At 37.4% G+C, this 17106-nt stretch overlaps 1 protein-coding gene across 4 annotated transcripts in view; it reads right to left on the bottom strand.

Annotated features, from left to right (window-relative positions):
- LOC105465146 (aftiphilin) overlaps positions 1-17106 on the bottom strand; it is a 69907-nt gene that overhangs the window by 37468 nt on the left and 15333 nt on the right. For all 4 annotated transcript variants that reach the window (XR_977328.2, XM_071076820.1, XM_011713411.2 and 1 more), the window contains exon 2: positions 2627-4593. Coding sequence is in view for 3 of the 4 variants with exons in the window: in XM_071076820.1 (XP_070932921.1) it covers positions 2627-4561 (1935 nt within the window). In the remaining variant the exon portion in view is untranslated. The remainder of the gene's footprint in view (positions 1-2626; positions 4594-17106) is intronic.

Genomic DNA, 17106 nt, shown 5'->3' with positions numbered 1-17106 from the left:
TGGGCGACACAGCAAGATTCTGTCTCAAAAAAAAAAAGGAATTCTGTGCTTGTTTGGAACACTGTCCGGAGCAACTAGGGAAAACATTTTAAGAAAAATACTAATAAATCTAATCCTCTCCAAAAGGGCTAAATTAATATACTCTTCCAGCAGAATCTGAAGCCCAAGAAAGAAAGTGCTGGCTGCAACTCTCCTTCACCAACAGCAGGGTAAGAATGAAAGTCTTGGTTCAATCTTTCTCCACTTCTGACTCAGTCACTTACTCAGCAGGGGTTACCCATTTCACTACTTCACCTTTCTTCCCAAAGTTCTTCTGGCCTCCTCCAGCAGTTTCTCTTTCCCGACATCCAAATTCTGTTCATTTTCCATAACCCATTAGCAAAAATAAAAGCGTGAGGCCTGAGCCAAACAAATCTAAGTCGTGCGTGTGTGTGTGTGTGTGTGTGTGTGTGTGTGTGTGTGTGTGTCAGAGTCTCTCTCTTGCAGCCCAGGCTGAAATGCAGTGGCATGATCTCGGCTCACTGCAGCCTCCACCTGCTGGGTTCAAGTTATTCTCCTGTCTCAGCCTCCTGAGTAGCTGGGATTACAGATGCATGCCACCACGCCTAGCTAATTTTCCAATTTTTAGTAGAGACAGGGTCTCACCATGTTGGCCAGGCAGGGCTAGAACTCCTGACCTCAAGTGATCCACCCACTTCGGCCTCCTAAAGTGCTGTGATTATAGGCATGAGCCACTGTGCCTGGCCTCAGAAACTCTTAATGTAACTTGCCACATCTATACAGTTTCTGTTTTATTTTTTATAAAAAAATAGAATCATACTATAAAATTCTTATTTTCTAGCAGATTGATTTCTTCACTCATTTAAAAATTTCCTTTTATCTTCACAAAAGTTCTCTGAAGTAAATATTATCTTCTTTGTATATACAGCTGAGTTCAGAAGTAACCTATCCAAAAATCATAAGGCTTTTTAAGAGGCTGGGTCAAGATTCAAACTCAGATCTGTCAGATTTCATGAAGCCCACATGCTTTATTATCTCCTACATCCAGTTATCAAATTATACATAAATAACTTCAATCAACTTGTATGATGCAAGAAATTCCTACTTGAAGTGGTCACACTTTTAAAAATGCATTATCTGATGATGTTAAAAGTTCTAAGGCTACAAATTCTAGATCATCCAATACCAGTGTCACCCTATCCTCTAGTGAGATGAAACTAAATAGGGAAAGGGTTAGGTCAAAAGCAACAGTTCTCATTTAGCATCATAATTAGAACTAATTAGTTCACTTCTTGTTTAAAATGGCAAGGTTCTGCCTAAATAATGAATTACTCATTAGGAATAATACACATTAGTCAAACCATGTAATAATTGAATTAGCAAATTAAACTACCCAGACACAAAAGCCAACTAAAAAGTGATTAGCTATGCACACCAACTGGTAATACCATAGTTTCTCTAATATCTTACTGTGTCAAAGTTATCAAGGCAATGAAGTATAACTATTTCAAATTACAAAGACTTTGGAAAGATTTCCAATTGAAAATGGTTTTCTTAGCAAAAGATAACTGGATAAAGTTTGTAGATTCTGAGTTTATTAATGGCATATTTAAAATAAGCTTGTGGATCAGGTGTTAGTTACATATATCAATTGTCAGTATAAGGCAGTGACATTCAAGGGAGTGCCCTCTTCCACACCCCTGGAGTTGAAAAAAGGTAAAATTTAGCACAGGGTACAACTCCGGACTGGGGAACAACCGAGATATCAAGCTACACCTCTAGGGGCTACTTTAGGTCAAAGTGAATCTTAATGAATCTTTTCTGAAAGAGTCTGAATCAAAAAAGGATAATGTATAGGAGCTAAGGGGTAAAATATTCTTCCTGACACACCTACTCTCTAGGAAGAGCTAACAGGTACATTTGTAAGAAAGTATAGGCAAATAAATACAACTACAATAAGTGAACCTATAGTTGTTTCTTATTTTAGGACTAGACCTTAATTCATCTCATACCCTCACCCCAAGTCTTTTAGTCGCTGCTAAATTATGAGGAAAAAGAAAAATTTGCTTTTTTCTAGTTGTTTTTCTATTCTTCAATTCACTATAGCCTTTGGCACAGAATGAGGTTCCCAATTCTGCTTGTTCTCTCCTGGAATCAAAACCGTACTTGAATTTCCTAGGTCTTTGAGGGACAAAATTAACATTTTTTTCTTAAGCTTAAAAAAAAAAATCTAAATCTCAGTTTAACCTTCTTTTAAAATCACTGTAAAGGGCAATACTGAAGGATTTACTGGAACCATTAATTAGCTAATAAGTGTGGGCTTTTTTTTTTTTTTTAACATAAATGGTATTTATAGTCACTAAAAAATCCAAGTTGATGAATATCTGTAAATATTAATGAAACTTTTTGAGATAAAGAAAAATCTTATTGTGCTTTACTATAGGACTATTAGTTTCCCAAAGGGTTGTGAAAAATGTAACCAACCCACAAATCAGACAGGCATTATACAACATAACAAGACTTCTTCAACAGGTACTCAGTTGAAAAAACATTTTTTGAAAAGCTGAAATTAGAAGCCTCCACAACAATTATTATGTCATACAAACTAGAGAAAATTAGTAAATACCTGAACTGAAGTGGCTGATTCCTGTAAATGGCCACTAGCAACTGCTCCTTTGGAAGTTGCTGAAGGTACACTGTGCATTTTGGGGGTTTCTGGAGTATCAATATTTTCATCTGTCCTATGTGACTGCCAGGCTTCCTTTCGATGATGAGATTCAGTAGCCTGCTGGTCTCCAAAAGCAGCCCAAGAACAACTATCTTTTTGTTCATCCTCAAAAGCATTCCAATCTACAACTTGGCTAGGACCAGCTGAACTGAAGTCTGCAAAATCATCAGAGTCTTGAAAACCATTGCAGTCATCCTGAATATTTGGCACAGAATCAAAATGTCCAAACTCACCTTCTTGCCCATTTTTAAGTTTTGAAACAGGTTCAGTGCCTGTTCCACTAGATTTTCTTGCCAATTGACATTCTTCTGATAAATTATCAGAAGTCTGTTTTAGGTCTGACTTTGTTAATATTGTCTCCTCTTGGCAAGAAACAGCATTTATATCCCCAAATTCTCCAAAGTCATCACCTGGTTCACTAAAATGTGGAAAGTGCTCTGAAGACTCTTCAAAAGTGGCATCACTCATTGAATCTTGAGTACCAGTAACAAAAGGTGGAGTTGAGCCACTGGCAGTGCCAAAGTCACCAAAATCACCAAAATCATCTTCATTGGTATCATTGCAAGTCACAAAGTCATTACTACTATCACCATTTTTTACACTTACAGAATCATCCAAATCATTTTCTTCTGTGGGGTCAATGTTTGGGCTTTGGAAATTAGTAAACTTACTACTTTCTTCTTTGGAAGAACCGACTTCATCATCCGAAGTTTTAACAGAATCCATGCATAGGTGAGCACATTTAGAAGTAAGTAAGTCAAGTTCTTCTTCAGTTTTACGTTGTTCTCTCTTAATGGCTTCTGAATTATCAGCTGAGTCTACCAAACTCCAAGCCTTTGACTGAACACTTGACTGTAAAAATTCATCCTGTTGCAGTGTTGGAGGGCCTTGTTTTTCAACACTGAAACCTCTGTTAGTCACTATGCTTATTTCTGAAACACAAACCTGATCCTCTCCATCAGTGTCTCCTTTGTTATCCAAGCTTCTACCCAAAGACACTTCTTTTACAGAATTCAGTTCATTGACTCTATTAATTTTATTGTTTTCCCGAATGGTTAGTGCTTCTCTATTATTTAAAATTGCACATTCTATTTCTTCTAGTTGTATCCTTTCCTTTTTGGAAAATGTGGCAAAATCTGCAAATTCCTCAGCAGGACTAGGTACAGAGTCTAAATTATACTCAGTGCTATGAGTGCTAAGAGGCTTCCATCCCTTTGAATCAGCTACATTGTCCAGATCATCTGTTCCCTGAGGATTTACAGTTTCTAACACTGCAAACCCATTTGTTAGAATCTCCAGACAAGGAGGCTTTTCACCATTGCAGCTCTCTAACTGCTTGTTTTGATGAACAACATTCATATTAGTTCTAAAATCTCCTGGAGAGAAACTTTCAAGTGTTCCAACATTCTGTCTCTGCTCCACTACTTTATTTAAATTTCCTGGACTTTCCATGCCATCAATGGAAGTATCTAATGTTTTAGATGAAATTATTTCTCTGCTGGTGGTAGAAAGTAAAACATCAGACTGTCCTTTCACAGGAGCAGAAAGTTCAGCAGTGATGTCCTTATCATTACCATTTTTAATGGACTTAAAGCTTGTAAGGCTATCTGCATTTTCTGAGAATTCATGAATTGGCATAAAATGGTTTGAAGGTACAAACTCTTCCTTGGGACGAGTATAATCTGCTGTATCGAAATCAACAAACCCTACACCAGAAGGGCTAACTTCTGAAAACCCGCCAAATTCCCCAAATTCATCATCGTCATCATCCTCTGCTCCATTGTCTAGTGGTGGGGGGGATGAAGAGTACATTCGAATGATGTCTGGCTCCATTGTTCAGTTGCTTTCAAATAATTAATTTACACCTGTAAAAAAAAAAAAATTTTTTTTTGGAGGGGACAGATTACATAGAACAAGATCTTTCAAAATTCTCTCAAAGCTACTTTAAAACAATGCAAATTTACAGTGCTCCCTCTTTTGTCTCCTTTTTTCCTTGACCATTTCCTGCATAATGTTTTGTATCTTTTAATCTATTTTTCTCTTGGGTGAAATTACTTTACACAGCTATAATATACTGGAAAAAAAAAAGTTCTCTTAGACGACATGTTACCAAGAGCACTGGCGGCACACTGACTGATTGTGGGGATTCCAGATAATTCTGAATATACACTTACAAAAGTACACCTACAAAATTTTCTCCTGGGTACATGCTTATTCTGTTAAGTTCCCCTTCAATTCATTAAGGATTCAGTGCTTGCCTTATGGATTTGTATGAGTTCTTTATATTAATAAATAAAAGGCACAAAAATTTTCTAATAATTGTTACAAATATTTTCTTCATTTGGCTTTTCAATGTTTATTTCTGACCCAAGTTAATTTTTAAATAATTTAAAAATTTGAAATAGTTTAAGACTCAAAACAAGTTGGAAATAAAAGCATTTTTGTGTATATTCCACTCAGCTTCTCCCAGTGGTAATATAGTAATAAGCATAACACATGGTCAAACCAGGAAACTGACATCAGTACAACTATTAACTCAGGTACAGACCTTGTTTGGATTTCACCAGTTGTGTGTGTGTGTGTATACAGTTCTAAAAATTTTATGTGTGTGGATTACATTAGAGTGACCATCACTACAATCAGGATAAGAACTATTCTATCAACACAAAAAAACTCCCTCATGTTACCCCTTAATAGTCACACTCTTCCCTAAACCCTAATCCTTGATCTATTCTACATCATTATAATTTGTTACATCAAGAATGTTATATGAATAGAATCACAAAATACATAACCCTTTGAAGCTGGCTTTTTCCCTCAGCCTAATGCCCTTGAGAGCTATCCATGTTGCTGCATGTGTCAACAGTTCATTACTTTTCTTTTTCTTTATTTTAGAGACAGGGTTTCACTATGTTGCCCAGGCTGGTTTCCTGGGCTGAGCAATCCTCCTGTCTCAGCATCCTGGGTAGCTGAGACTACAGGTGCACACCACCACTCCTGGGTCTGACTCCTTTTCATTGCTAACTAGTGTTCTATTGTACAGATGTACCACAGGTTGTCTACCCATTCACTCCATATAGGTTATGTGGGTTGTTTCCAGTATTTTTCTATTACAAATAAAACTGCTATGAACATTCATGTACAGACTACTATGTGAACCCAAGTTTTCATTTCTCTAAAATATATAAACCCAGGAGTGTGAATACTGGGTCATGTAGCACGCTCAACTTTATAAGAAACTGCCAAGCTGTTTTCCCAAGTTAATTTTAGGAAGTCAAACCAATTGATCTTTTCAGGAAGATGAAGAAAGTTTTATGCAACTTTCTTCATTATTTCACTATCATATAAAATTTAATAAATATTCACTTTTATTTTCTTCTACTTTTAGGGTTTAAAAAAACATTTAATTTTAACACATTTAGAATTTATTTCGGTGTATGATGTAAAGCAAAAATGTAAGGTGAATTTTTTTTTCTAAACAGCCAAGCAATGGTCTTAATCCCTTTTGTTGAATAATCCTTCCCATACTAATTAATTTATAATAGCTTCTTTTCAATATATTTAATTTTTTTTTTTTTTTTTTTGAGACGGAGTCTCACTCTGTTGCCCAGGCTGGAGTGCAGTGGCATGATCTCGGCTCACTGCAGGCTCTGCCTCCCAGGTTCATGCCATTCTCCTGCCTCAGCCTCCCAGGTAGCTGGGACTACAGGCACCCGCCACCGCACCTGCCTAATTTTTTTTTCCTGTATTTTTAGTAGAAATGGGGTTTCACCGTGTTAGCCAGGATGGTCTTGATCTTCTGACCTCATGATCTGCCCACCTCGACCTCCCAAAGTGCTGGGATTACAGGCGTGAGCCACCGCGCCCAGCCTAATGTATTTAATTCTTAAATGAAACCTGAGTTATTCTATTCCTCTGTGCTAAGGAGTCAAAAGTTCCACAAGTCAGATTTAACATTAGACGTAAAGGGACTACCTATAATCCCAGCACTTTGGGAGGCTGAGGTGGGTGGATCGCTTGAGGTCAGGGGTTCGAGACCAGTCTGGCCAACATGGTGAAACCCCATCTCCACTAAAAAAAAACTTAGCTGGGAGTGGTGGTGCACATCTGTAATACCAGCTACTCAGGAGGCTGAGGCAGGAGAATCACTTGAACCCGGGAAGTGGGAGGTGGAGGTTACAATGAGGCGAGAGCATGCCACAGCACTCCAGCCCAAGTGACAGAGTGAGACTCGGTTTAAAAAAAAAAAAAAAACAAAAAACAGAAAGCAAACGGAGGACTAACAGTCAAAGTCCTAGAATAAACCCAGCCCATAAATAATAAACAGATAATTCTTACAACTCACAGTTGCCCAGTTAGATACATGAAGAAAATGTTTACTAGAAAATTCAACCAGTTTTGCAAGCTAGCCTTCTCTCAGAATAAAATTTCCTAAGATCTTCCAGTTTTAGAGTGAAGGTACTGTAGAAACCACACAGTTTAATTTAGAGGTAAGGAAAATGAAGCCAACTAGTGAGCAATTTTCCCAAAGTTCATTCAGACAGCTGCTTAGTGGAGAATGGCTTCAGAATTTTGAAAAGGATCTTTGAGGTTAATGATTGGTCAGTCACTGAGAGTTACCAGGAAGAAATGAGCAAGTCACAAGAAAACGAAAAGGTTCCATTGTAATATATCTACTTCAAACTATCTTTCTTACGAAATTAGCACCATAAAGAAGAAAATAACTGCTCTGCTCTGCCATACTCTTCTTTCCTGCTGCTGATTTAAATAGAAAAAAAAAAGTACAAGATACACATAAATCCTATTTTCTTCCCTTGCCTAGTGTCCTGATAACCCCTTCTAATGCTTAGTGACCTCTAACTATGTCCCTCTAATTATGAAATTCCTATTATTTAAAATCACTTTGCAATTGTTAATGAGAATGTGGGGATAGCAACCCTTGCACACATGCACATTGCTTGTGAGTGTAAACTGTTACAAGCCTTCCAGAAGGCAATATGGTTGTACTATGCAAACTCTTTTTAAAGAAATCTAAAACAAAATGCTGCAAAGAGATTATTTAAGCAAGTTATGCTATATCCCTACAACAGCATATTATACAGCCATTAACTATAGGATTCCTTTTTCTAAAGTTTAAAAGCAGCCGGGTGCAGTGGCTCACACCTGTAATCCCAGCATTTTGGTAGGCTGAGGCGGGTGAATTACTTGAGCCCAGGAGTTCGATCAAGACCAGCCTTAGGCAACATGATGTAACCATGTCTCTACAAAAAGTACAAAATATTAGCCAGGCATGGTGGCATGCACCTGTAGTCCAGCTACTTGGGAGGCTAAGGCGGGAGGATTGCTTGGGTCCAGGAAGTCAAGGCTGCAGTGAGCTATGATCACACCACTGTACTGCTCCAGCCTGGGTGACAGTGAGACCCTATCTCAAAAAAAAGTAAGTAAAAATAAAATTTAAAAGCATTAGTAAAGATAGTGACATGTCAAAAGGATACGATACAAAAGCTAGCTTTAAGGGGCTGTTACTAACTAAATAAGGAACAATTTGAGCACCTGAATAAAGATGATAATGGATTATAACCCAATCAATACAATAATAAACTGAGTCCTCACAGATATAAACATGTAAGTAAATAAACTGAAAGTTAGACGAGGAACTGGGTATTTCCATAGTTTCAAAGTACTTCCCCACAATATACTTAACTACAAAGGGAAAAAGTATAAGCTTACAGTGTGAAGCCTGACACTACCTTGATCAGGTGATCAACATGAACATTATCAGTAATGGGAACATTGAAATCATGCACCATCTGATGAGATGCAATGAGAATACATGGTCACTTCTAGGATATCCTGTCAAAAATACAACAACTGACTTCAGGAGGAAATTTCAGGGAAATTCAAACTGAGAGAGAGCCTACAAAATTACTGGCCTGTAATCTTCAAAAGTATTAAGCTCATGAAAGCCAAGGAAAGACTGAAAACTTGTTTCAGATTGAAGAAGAATAAAGAGACATGAGAAGTAAATGCAGCACTTGATCTCCTTTCTAAAAAGGTTGTTACTGGGATGATTGTGAATCATCTACTTTAACAGGGTCCAAAAGATTCACTATAGCAGCAATGTATCAATGTTAATTTCTTGACTGTGATGGTAGTATGTATGTATGTATGTATGTATGTATGTATGTATGTATGTGAGACGGAGTCTAGCTCTGTCACCCAGGCTGGAGTGCAGTGGTGTAATCTCGGCTCACTGCAAGCTCCGCCTCCTGGGTTCACACCATTCTCCTGCCTCAGCCTCCCAAGTAGCGGGGACTACAGGCACCTGCCACCACACCTGGCTAATTTTTTTTTTTTTTTTTTTTCTAGTAGGGACGGGGTTTCACTGTGTTAGCCAGGATGGTCTCGATCTCCTGACCTTGTGATCTGCCTGCCTCGGCCTCCCAAAGTGCTGGGATTACAGGCATGAGCCACCTTGCCCAGCCTTGTGATGCTAGTATTGTAGTCATGCATGAGAATGTTCTTGGTTGTAGGAGATACACACTAAACTATTTGGTAGTGATGGGACATCAGGCTGGCAGTCTTAAATTGTTCCGAAAAAAAAGTTATTTGTATTCACGTTGCAACTTTTTATGTTTGTGATTGTTTCAAAATGGAAAAAAAGAAAGCAATCAAAGAGATTTATATGCCTGCATTTAAATATGTGTATTTTAGAATAAATGTGTTACTTATACAATAACACCTTTTAAAAAACTGTGGTAAAATATACATAATATAAAATTTACCATGACAATGTTGGTACATTACTGTTAACATTATTGTTCACAGACTTTGTTCAATTTTTACCATTTAAAAAAAAAAAAGGCTGGGTGTGGTGACACATGCCTGTAATCCCAGCACTTTGGGAGGCCGAGGTAGGAGGATCACTTGAGGTCAGGAGTTTGAGACCAGCCTGGCCAACATGGTGAAACCCATCTCTACTAAAAATACAAAAATTAGCCGGGTGTGGTGGCGGGTGCCTGTAATCCCAGCTACTTGGGAGGCTGAGGCAGGAGAATTGCTTGAACCCGGGAGGCAGAGGTTGCAGTGAGCTGAAATCGTGCCACTGCACTCCAGCCTGGGCAACAGAGCAAGACTCCATCTCATTTAAAAAAAAAAAAAAGAACTTGCATTTGTGTTTGTGTATAGTTCTGTTCAATTTTATCCTCTATTCAGATTTGTGTAACTACCACCACTATCAAGACACAGAACTGCCCCCACTCCACCTCCATTCCTGTTCCTTGCAACCACTAATCTGTTCTCCATGGCCACAGTTTTGTCATTTCAAGAGTATTATGTAAATAGAGTAATAAGGTATGCAACCCTTTGAGGTTGAATTTTTTTTACTCAGTGTAATGCCCTTGAGGTCCATTCTGGTTGCTGCATGTAACAATAGGTTAGGCCTTTTTTTTGAGATGGAGTCTTGCTCTGTCGCCGAGGCTGGAGTGCAGTGGCCGGATCTCAGCTCACTGCAAGCTCCGCCTCCCGGGTTCGCGCCATTCTCCTGCCTCAGCCTCCCGAATACCTGGGACTACAGGCGCCCGCCACCACACCCGGCTAGTTTTTTTTTTTTTTTTTGTATTTTTTAGTAGAGATGGGGTTTCACCGTGTTAGCCAGGATGGTCTCGATCTCCTGACCTCGTGATCCACCCGTCTAGTCTTTTTTTTTATTGCTGGTGGCATTCCATTGTACAGATATACCAGTTTGTTTGTTCAACTGTTCACCTGCTGAAGGACATTTTGGTTGTTTCCAGTATTTTACTATTATAAATTACATATGTATAGTGTGTGTGTACATACATATACACTAATAGTATAAATAGTATATATAAATAGTATGTATAAGGATGCTAGGAACATCTATGTACAGGTTTTTCTGGACATGTAAGTTTTCATTTATCTGGGATAAATGCTCAAGAGTGTGACTGCTGGGTATCATGGTAAGTATATGTCTAGTTATGTAAAAAACTGCCAAACTCTTTTCCAGAGTGGCTGTACCATTTTACATGCCCATAATACCTTACTTTCAAAGAACTATGTGTGATGGCTTTTTTTTTCTAGCCTAATCTGTGATTAACCTATTGCTTTTTTCCAAAACTTTTACTGTTTAAAAATGAAATAATGTATTGGTTCACAACCTATTCCAAACTCAGACGTTAATGCAAATACAAAGATATGAATCAGAAACTTTGTAACCAAAGCAACAACTCTGAAAGTTTTTCTTCCTGTCATACCTTTGCAAGGTACTCTATTTTCCATTATAGGTGAGACAGGCTTTATTGGCCTTCTAGAGTAAAAACATTTTCATATTTCTCAAAAGGGGGGTCACCTATTGATGGTAAGAACTTGGGCTGCTCCATGTTCCCCTGTAGCAGGTCTTGGCTCTGACTCAACTTACCCTTTAGAAACCTAAGAGAGTGCCATTGCTTCTAAATGTCCTCAAACCAGTCAGTGTAGGGGAGGCTCAAAACTTTCCAGAAAATTCCTCTGTGTCTAGGCCAACGCTACTTAAAAGAAGCTTCATGTTAATTGAAGTATTACTTGTATAATGAATTTACAAACAAAGTTTCATTTATATAATCCACTTTAACACATAAAATACGGGCTTTAAATAGCTGTTCCTACTTAATAGGAGAAAAAAAGGATAGATGAGCTACTTTAGTACTGTGTCTGGCACACAACAAACTGAATAAATGTTTCTTCATCCTTCTTAATGGACTACTTTCTCCATCCACACCACAAGGAGTCCCAATTAGTCATCTAATTTCTTTATAACCTGTACAAACAAGCGTGCGTGCTTGTGTGTAACTTGCCATTTTTATGTCTACTTATTCTAAGACCTGTTAGAGGGGAGCAAATAAATAATGCAGCTATTGTCTTGCAAGCCACCGTATACAAAAACAGTTGACAGGAGGGTCTCATAATTGGGTAGCAAACAAGATATCCTAGTAGTTAGAGCATAGAGAATTTGGGGTGGGCTTCCTGTACTTTGGAGATTTGTCTATGAGAAATCACATCCTTATAAGGAGATTAGGGGACAATATAGGTGAATAAAAATAATAAAAGTGCAAACTGAAGCCGACTTTCAGGGCTACAAACCAGGAAAATCAGAGGGTTTTGGGTTTGGGAATTCTGGCATAGAAGGTCCAATATAAAGGGGTCAGGGAAATAGTCCAGAAGCCCAATAGCAATCAGCAGTGGAACCTAAGCCCCGAGTCAAATTAGTAGCCAGGATGGCAGGGCATACAACAGGTGAAGGTGATTCTGTATTAATCTTCCACCAAAGGAGAAGCTGCACTTGCTTATGGAATTCTAGCCTCTAGTCTGAAATGGTCATGGAAGAGAAGAGATGATGAGTCTGTAAGTTGTAAGCTCTGGGGTCAAAAGGCAAATGGGCTTGAGAAGGCAGAAGGAAGGAAGGAATGGGGCCAACAACTGTCTGAGACTATTTGGCCATTTAAAAATAGTTTCTCAAGAAAAACAAAGTTGGAAGACTTAAACTACCTGATATCAAGACTTGGTTTAAAGTCCCATGGTCTTGTGATACAGACGCTACTACAGTGTGGAGGGGAAAGGATAGACTTTTCAACAAATGATGCTAGATTAACTGGATATCTACACAGGCAGGAAAAAAATCTTTGATTCTAACGTCTTATACAGAAATAAGGTCCAGATAGACAGATCATGGGCCTAAATGTGAAAGGTAAAGCAATCAGCCTTCTAGAAGATAACAGAAGAGATTATTTGTATGACCTTAGGAAAGGTATAAATGTTTTAAACAAGAAACAGAAACACTGACTATAGAAAAGATTGATATATTGGACTGCATTCAAATTTAAAACTTCCGTTCATCAAAAGAATACCATAGAGTGAAAAACCAAGAAAGCCATTGCCTGGGAGAAGATATGTGCAACACATGTAACTGTCAAAGAACTCATATCCAGAATATGTAAAGAATTCCTACAAATCCATGTGAAACAATCCAACAGAAAAATGGCCAAAATATCTGAACAGGTATTTCACAAGAGAGGATATCCAAATAGCCAACAGCATATAAAAAATCATCAGGGAAAAATGCACATTAAAACAACAATAAGATACCACTATACATCTACCAGAATGACTAAAATAAAATTGTTCTCTTCATAGCCACTTTTGGTAAGGATATGGAGAAACTGTGATTCCCACACTTTACTGGTGGAAGTATAAACTGGTACAGATACTTAGAAAATTGTTTGATAATACGTACTAAAACTATACCAGACCTTCAGTACCTGGCACATTCTGTGCACTAAGTAAATGATCAACTACCATTATATTTTAACTTTGACCAACTCTGTGGCTAAAATAATAATCTATCTGTAACAAAATCTAAGTCAACGTTTGCTTAATTGGCACAAACATTCATATGACTCTATATTTTAAAAGGTCAAAGAATAAGTCACTTAAGAAAAATATTCATAACCACACTAAAGATACATTGACTTTATTGAAGTTAACTTTATTGCCAATGTTTATAACTAATCCCTAGAAAATATAAAACTTGACTTATATAACTACATAATTTCATAGGCTTGGGGGCATGGGGGGTGGGGGGTGCTGATAACAAACTAAATCTGAAGCCCAAGGTTGAAGGACTGAGATCATAACCTCTAAACAAACTCGAGGGTCCAGTTACTAGTCTGTTAAAAGATGGAAGTTTTGAAGTGAAATAGAAAAATGTAACTCAGAAGGTCTCACTGGTATCTTGAAGTAAACTGCCTGTAGCTCCTATTTGGTTAGATGAACAACCACAAGAATTTAGAAGGTGCTTGGTTGGGATGGAAAGGATTCATCGTATGTGGGAAATACATAGGGTATTCCCTACATATTCCTCTAAGGCGTAGTTAATCCCTGGTACCCTCCTACCCCCTATCATCCACACACAGTATCATGCACCCTAAAGGTCCATGGGCTCACATTTGAGGCGGGCAGAGTGTCTCTAAGTAAGAGGTCCTCTAGCAATCTTTCCAGAATCAAACATCGAGAGTTCCTTCCAGACAAGCTAAAAACGTACAGCACACACTGCTCAACTGGGAGAAACTCCCATCCTTTACAGGGTATCAGCTCAGCTGTATCAATGTCCACATCATCTTTCAAGCACAGATAAACTGACCTAGATTATACAATCCAGCTTCACCCAGGGCCCTTCACTCTCAACTTATTTTTATAGGGACTAGGATGGAGGGTGAAGGAGAAGATATTGTATTAAGAAGGATGATGATAAGAAAAGGGAGAAGAAAAACAACTGTATCTGAAATATGCTAATGACTTCAATAGTATCAACGACATTAGCAAAGTATATTTAATGGATGGCAAAAAATAATCACCAGCTTTTTACCACAGTATGTCCAAGGTTCATAATGAGTCATTTGGGTGAGTAAAGGAAAAAACAAAAAAGAAAAACTGTGTTTTCTTTAGAAAAATGAATGAAAATATTATATAAGCATTAACAACATCAATTTACATTACAAGTATTGTCTGGTGTAGAGTAGTTCAAATTATTAAAAACCTTTATTATAATATCCTTATGGAAACTTTAAGGTAATATCAAAATGTACTGTCAATGAATTTGCCCAGCCTACATTTCTGCTTGAGAGTCATAAAGAAGTAGAAAAGAGCCCTTCTTCTGAACCACATGAAGATTTGGGTTTTAGTTAACTTTTTGGTTTTCAATATATTTAGAATGCTATGATATCACAGTTGTTTTCATGGCTCTAAATTTTAAAATCTAGAGAAATAATTGTTTTTACTTTTTGGGTGTTTTTTCTTTTGTTCTTAGCATATTAGCGCAACAGAAACTAACAAATACAAGGAGAGCCTCTAATTAACTTGCCAACCTAAAAACAAAAACCCAAGATATCAGACACCAACTGTATGTCACTGAGTCACCAAGTGCATAATGTACATTATTTAAGATGACATTTGTTAAATAAATAGTATCTTCCATGTGTTTTTACTGAGTGCTTACTATGGGCCAATATTATATGAAGAGAACTCGTGAATTATCTCAATTATCTCCTCATACTATCATATGAGGTAGAAATGCTTCATTTTAAAGATGAAGAAATAAAAGCTCAAAGAGGTTAAGTAATCCTGCAAGGTAGCATAACTAGTAAGTGATGAATTAATCACAAGCTAATCAAATATTTTATACATGTCTTAAAATATTAGACGTGATTGACAGCAAATATTACAATTATAAAAATTCTCACAAAAAGGTTTCTGAGTGGTTCAGAAAAAGGTTTCTGAAACCGCTGAGTAATTTGGAAGGAGAAAGATTTTTACAAGACGAGAAAGTACAGTATAACCAACAAAAATGCCAAGCAGCAAATATCTTGTTTCAGTATTAGTGTACATAGTACCAAACATGAGCAAACAATGAAAATGAGCAGCAAAATATCTTTATACTGAAGTTGATCACCCTAAAAAAGCCACACTGTCAATAGTGATAACAAAATATTTTGTCTTTCTAGTTTTGATGTCAATACAATTGACCCATAAAAGTAAAAATATATATAAGTCAGTTACACGAGCAGCAACACACTTTCACTTTTCAAGTGATAATCACCTTGTTAAACAGCAATGAGTTATTTGAGAGAAGTCGGTTTTCAAAAATTTCCATGAAAAAGTTTTTCTTCTGCTGAACATTTTAACCTTCTACACAAATTCATAACAACACATTTTATTTGCATTTGGATAGTTTCATGTAAAAATTAAACAAGATAAAAATATTAGAGATTGTTGTACCTTTAACTCTTCATATCAGCTGACCATATTTGAGAGTTTACTAGCTATTTTTCCCAAAAGGTACTTCAACATAAAATTGAATACATAACATTGGATAACTATTGATAACAAGGGCAACAAAATAGAAGCAGCCATGAGGATAGATGGATTAGCCCTTGGAAAACATTTTTTTGCCCTAGGACTCTCAGCTCCTATCATATAGATGCAGAATAAATTAGTCACTCTAATTCTCTACTCTCATATCCCTTAAACTCTGCAACGAAAATAGAATCTGAAAGGCAGAAACTGCTTGATTTCATGTCCCTTCACTAAAATCTTGCTTACATCCATAATCTTGCGTACAGATAATCCCTGGACCTTCTGTTTTTCTTCTCAATTGCTTGCTCAGGGGCTTTAAAATTTTTTCCATCACTATTGATCCTTTCCTATAAATGTTCAGCCTCTTCCAAATTCAAAACAAATCAGAACAAAACAAAACAAAACAAAACAAAATCCTCCTCTCTTCTGTGCGGCCTAGCTCTTCTCCTTCTCACCACCAAGCTTCTTGAAAGAGACGTGCCTATTCACTCTCTCGACTTCCTAACTTCCCACTCACTTCTCAACTCAACACAATCTGGCTTCCATGCTACCACTCTACTGAAACTGCTCTTTCAAGAGTTACTTTATTTGAGCTCAAACGACTGTAAATGTTGTGTAGGCATAGACCTCTGTTGTTTACCACTGCATCCTCAGAGCCTGGCTCGCAGCAGGAACTAAATATATTATCACCATTCTTGCTGGGGCATTTATTCTCCTAACCACTCTTGAATTGTGCTCCAACTCACCCACACTCCAATTAGATTTATATAACCACACCTCTGGTCTCTTAGTGCTTTACCAAATAAGTTATGAAATATCCAAATTTAATCAAGGTAAATAAGTGGGATTTGAGGGAGGCTGGCCTGAAATGTGATGAATGTGGGAAAAACAACCCAGTCATTTGTGCTGCAACATGCCTAAAGAGAAAGTATGTTAAGAGGGGCAGTACATTATATGCAAGCTGCAAAAAACCCTAGCTAAATGACAAAAATTTGTAGTGAGTTTTTAACAGACCTGCTATCATGAATATGTGCTTTGATTTGAGACAATTCCTAAGCATAAGCAGAGGTGTCAGCGAGTGTCGCCAGAGCATAATGCTACACTCTGGATAGTCCAACTAATTTTTCTTGTTCTCCGCTCCCCAGGACTTGCTTTAACACTACACGAAAAATTTCCCACAGAAGATTTTGCAATCAGCTGACATGAACAGTGGACATGCTTCAAAATAAGTTTCTTGCTGTAAAGTTTTAAATTAGCATTCTGGTCAAGACTAAGTTAAACCTCAAGTGACTAGTGTATTCTGAGAAAAAAATTCCCAGAAAAACAAAATAACAAACTACTGCGTGGACTTTCAAAATGAAAAAAATACTTTAGTCTGTAACCTAAAAATGTACGCTGTGGCAGCTGCCATTCCTCTGACAGTGCTGCTTTTTTTTTTTTTTTTTTTTTTTTTGAGACAGAGTCTCCCTCTG

This window comes from Macaca nemestrina, chromosome 13, assembly GCF_043159975.1.
Source record: "Macaca nemestrina isolate mMacNem1 chromosome 13, mMacNem.hap1, whole genome shotgun sequence".
Taxonomy (NCBI): Eukaryota; Metazoa; Chordata; class Mammalia; order Primates; family Cercopithecidae; genus Macaca; species Macaca nemestrina.
This window is presented reverse-complemented; position numbering and strand designations above follow the sequence as displayed.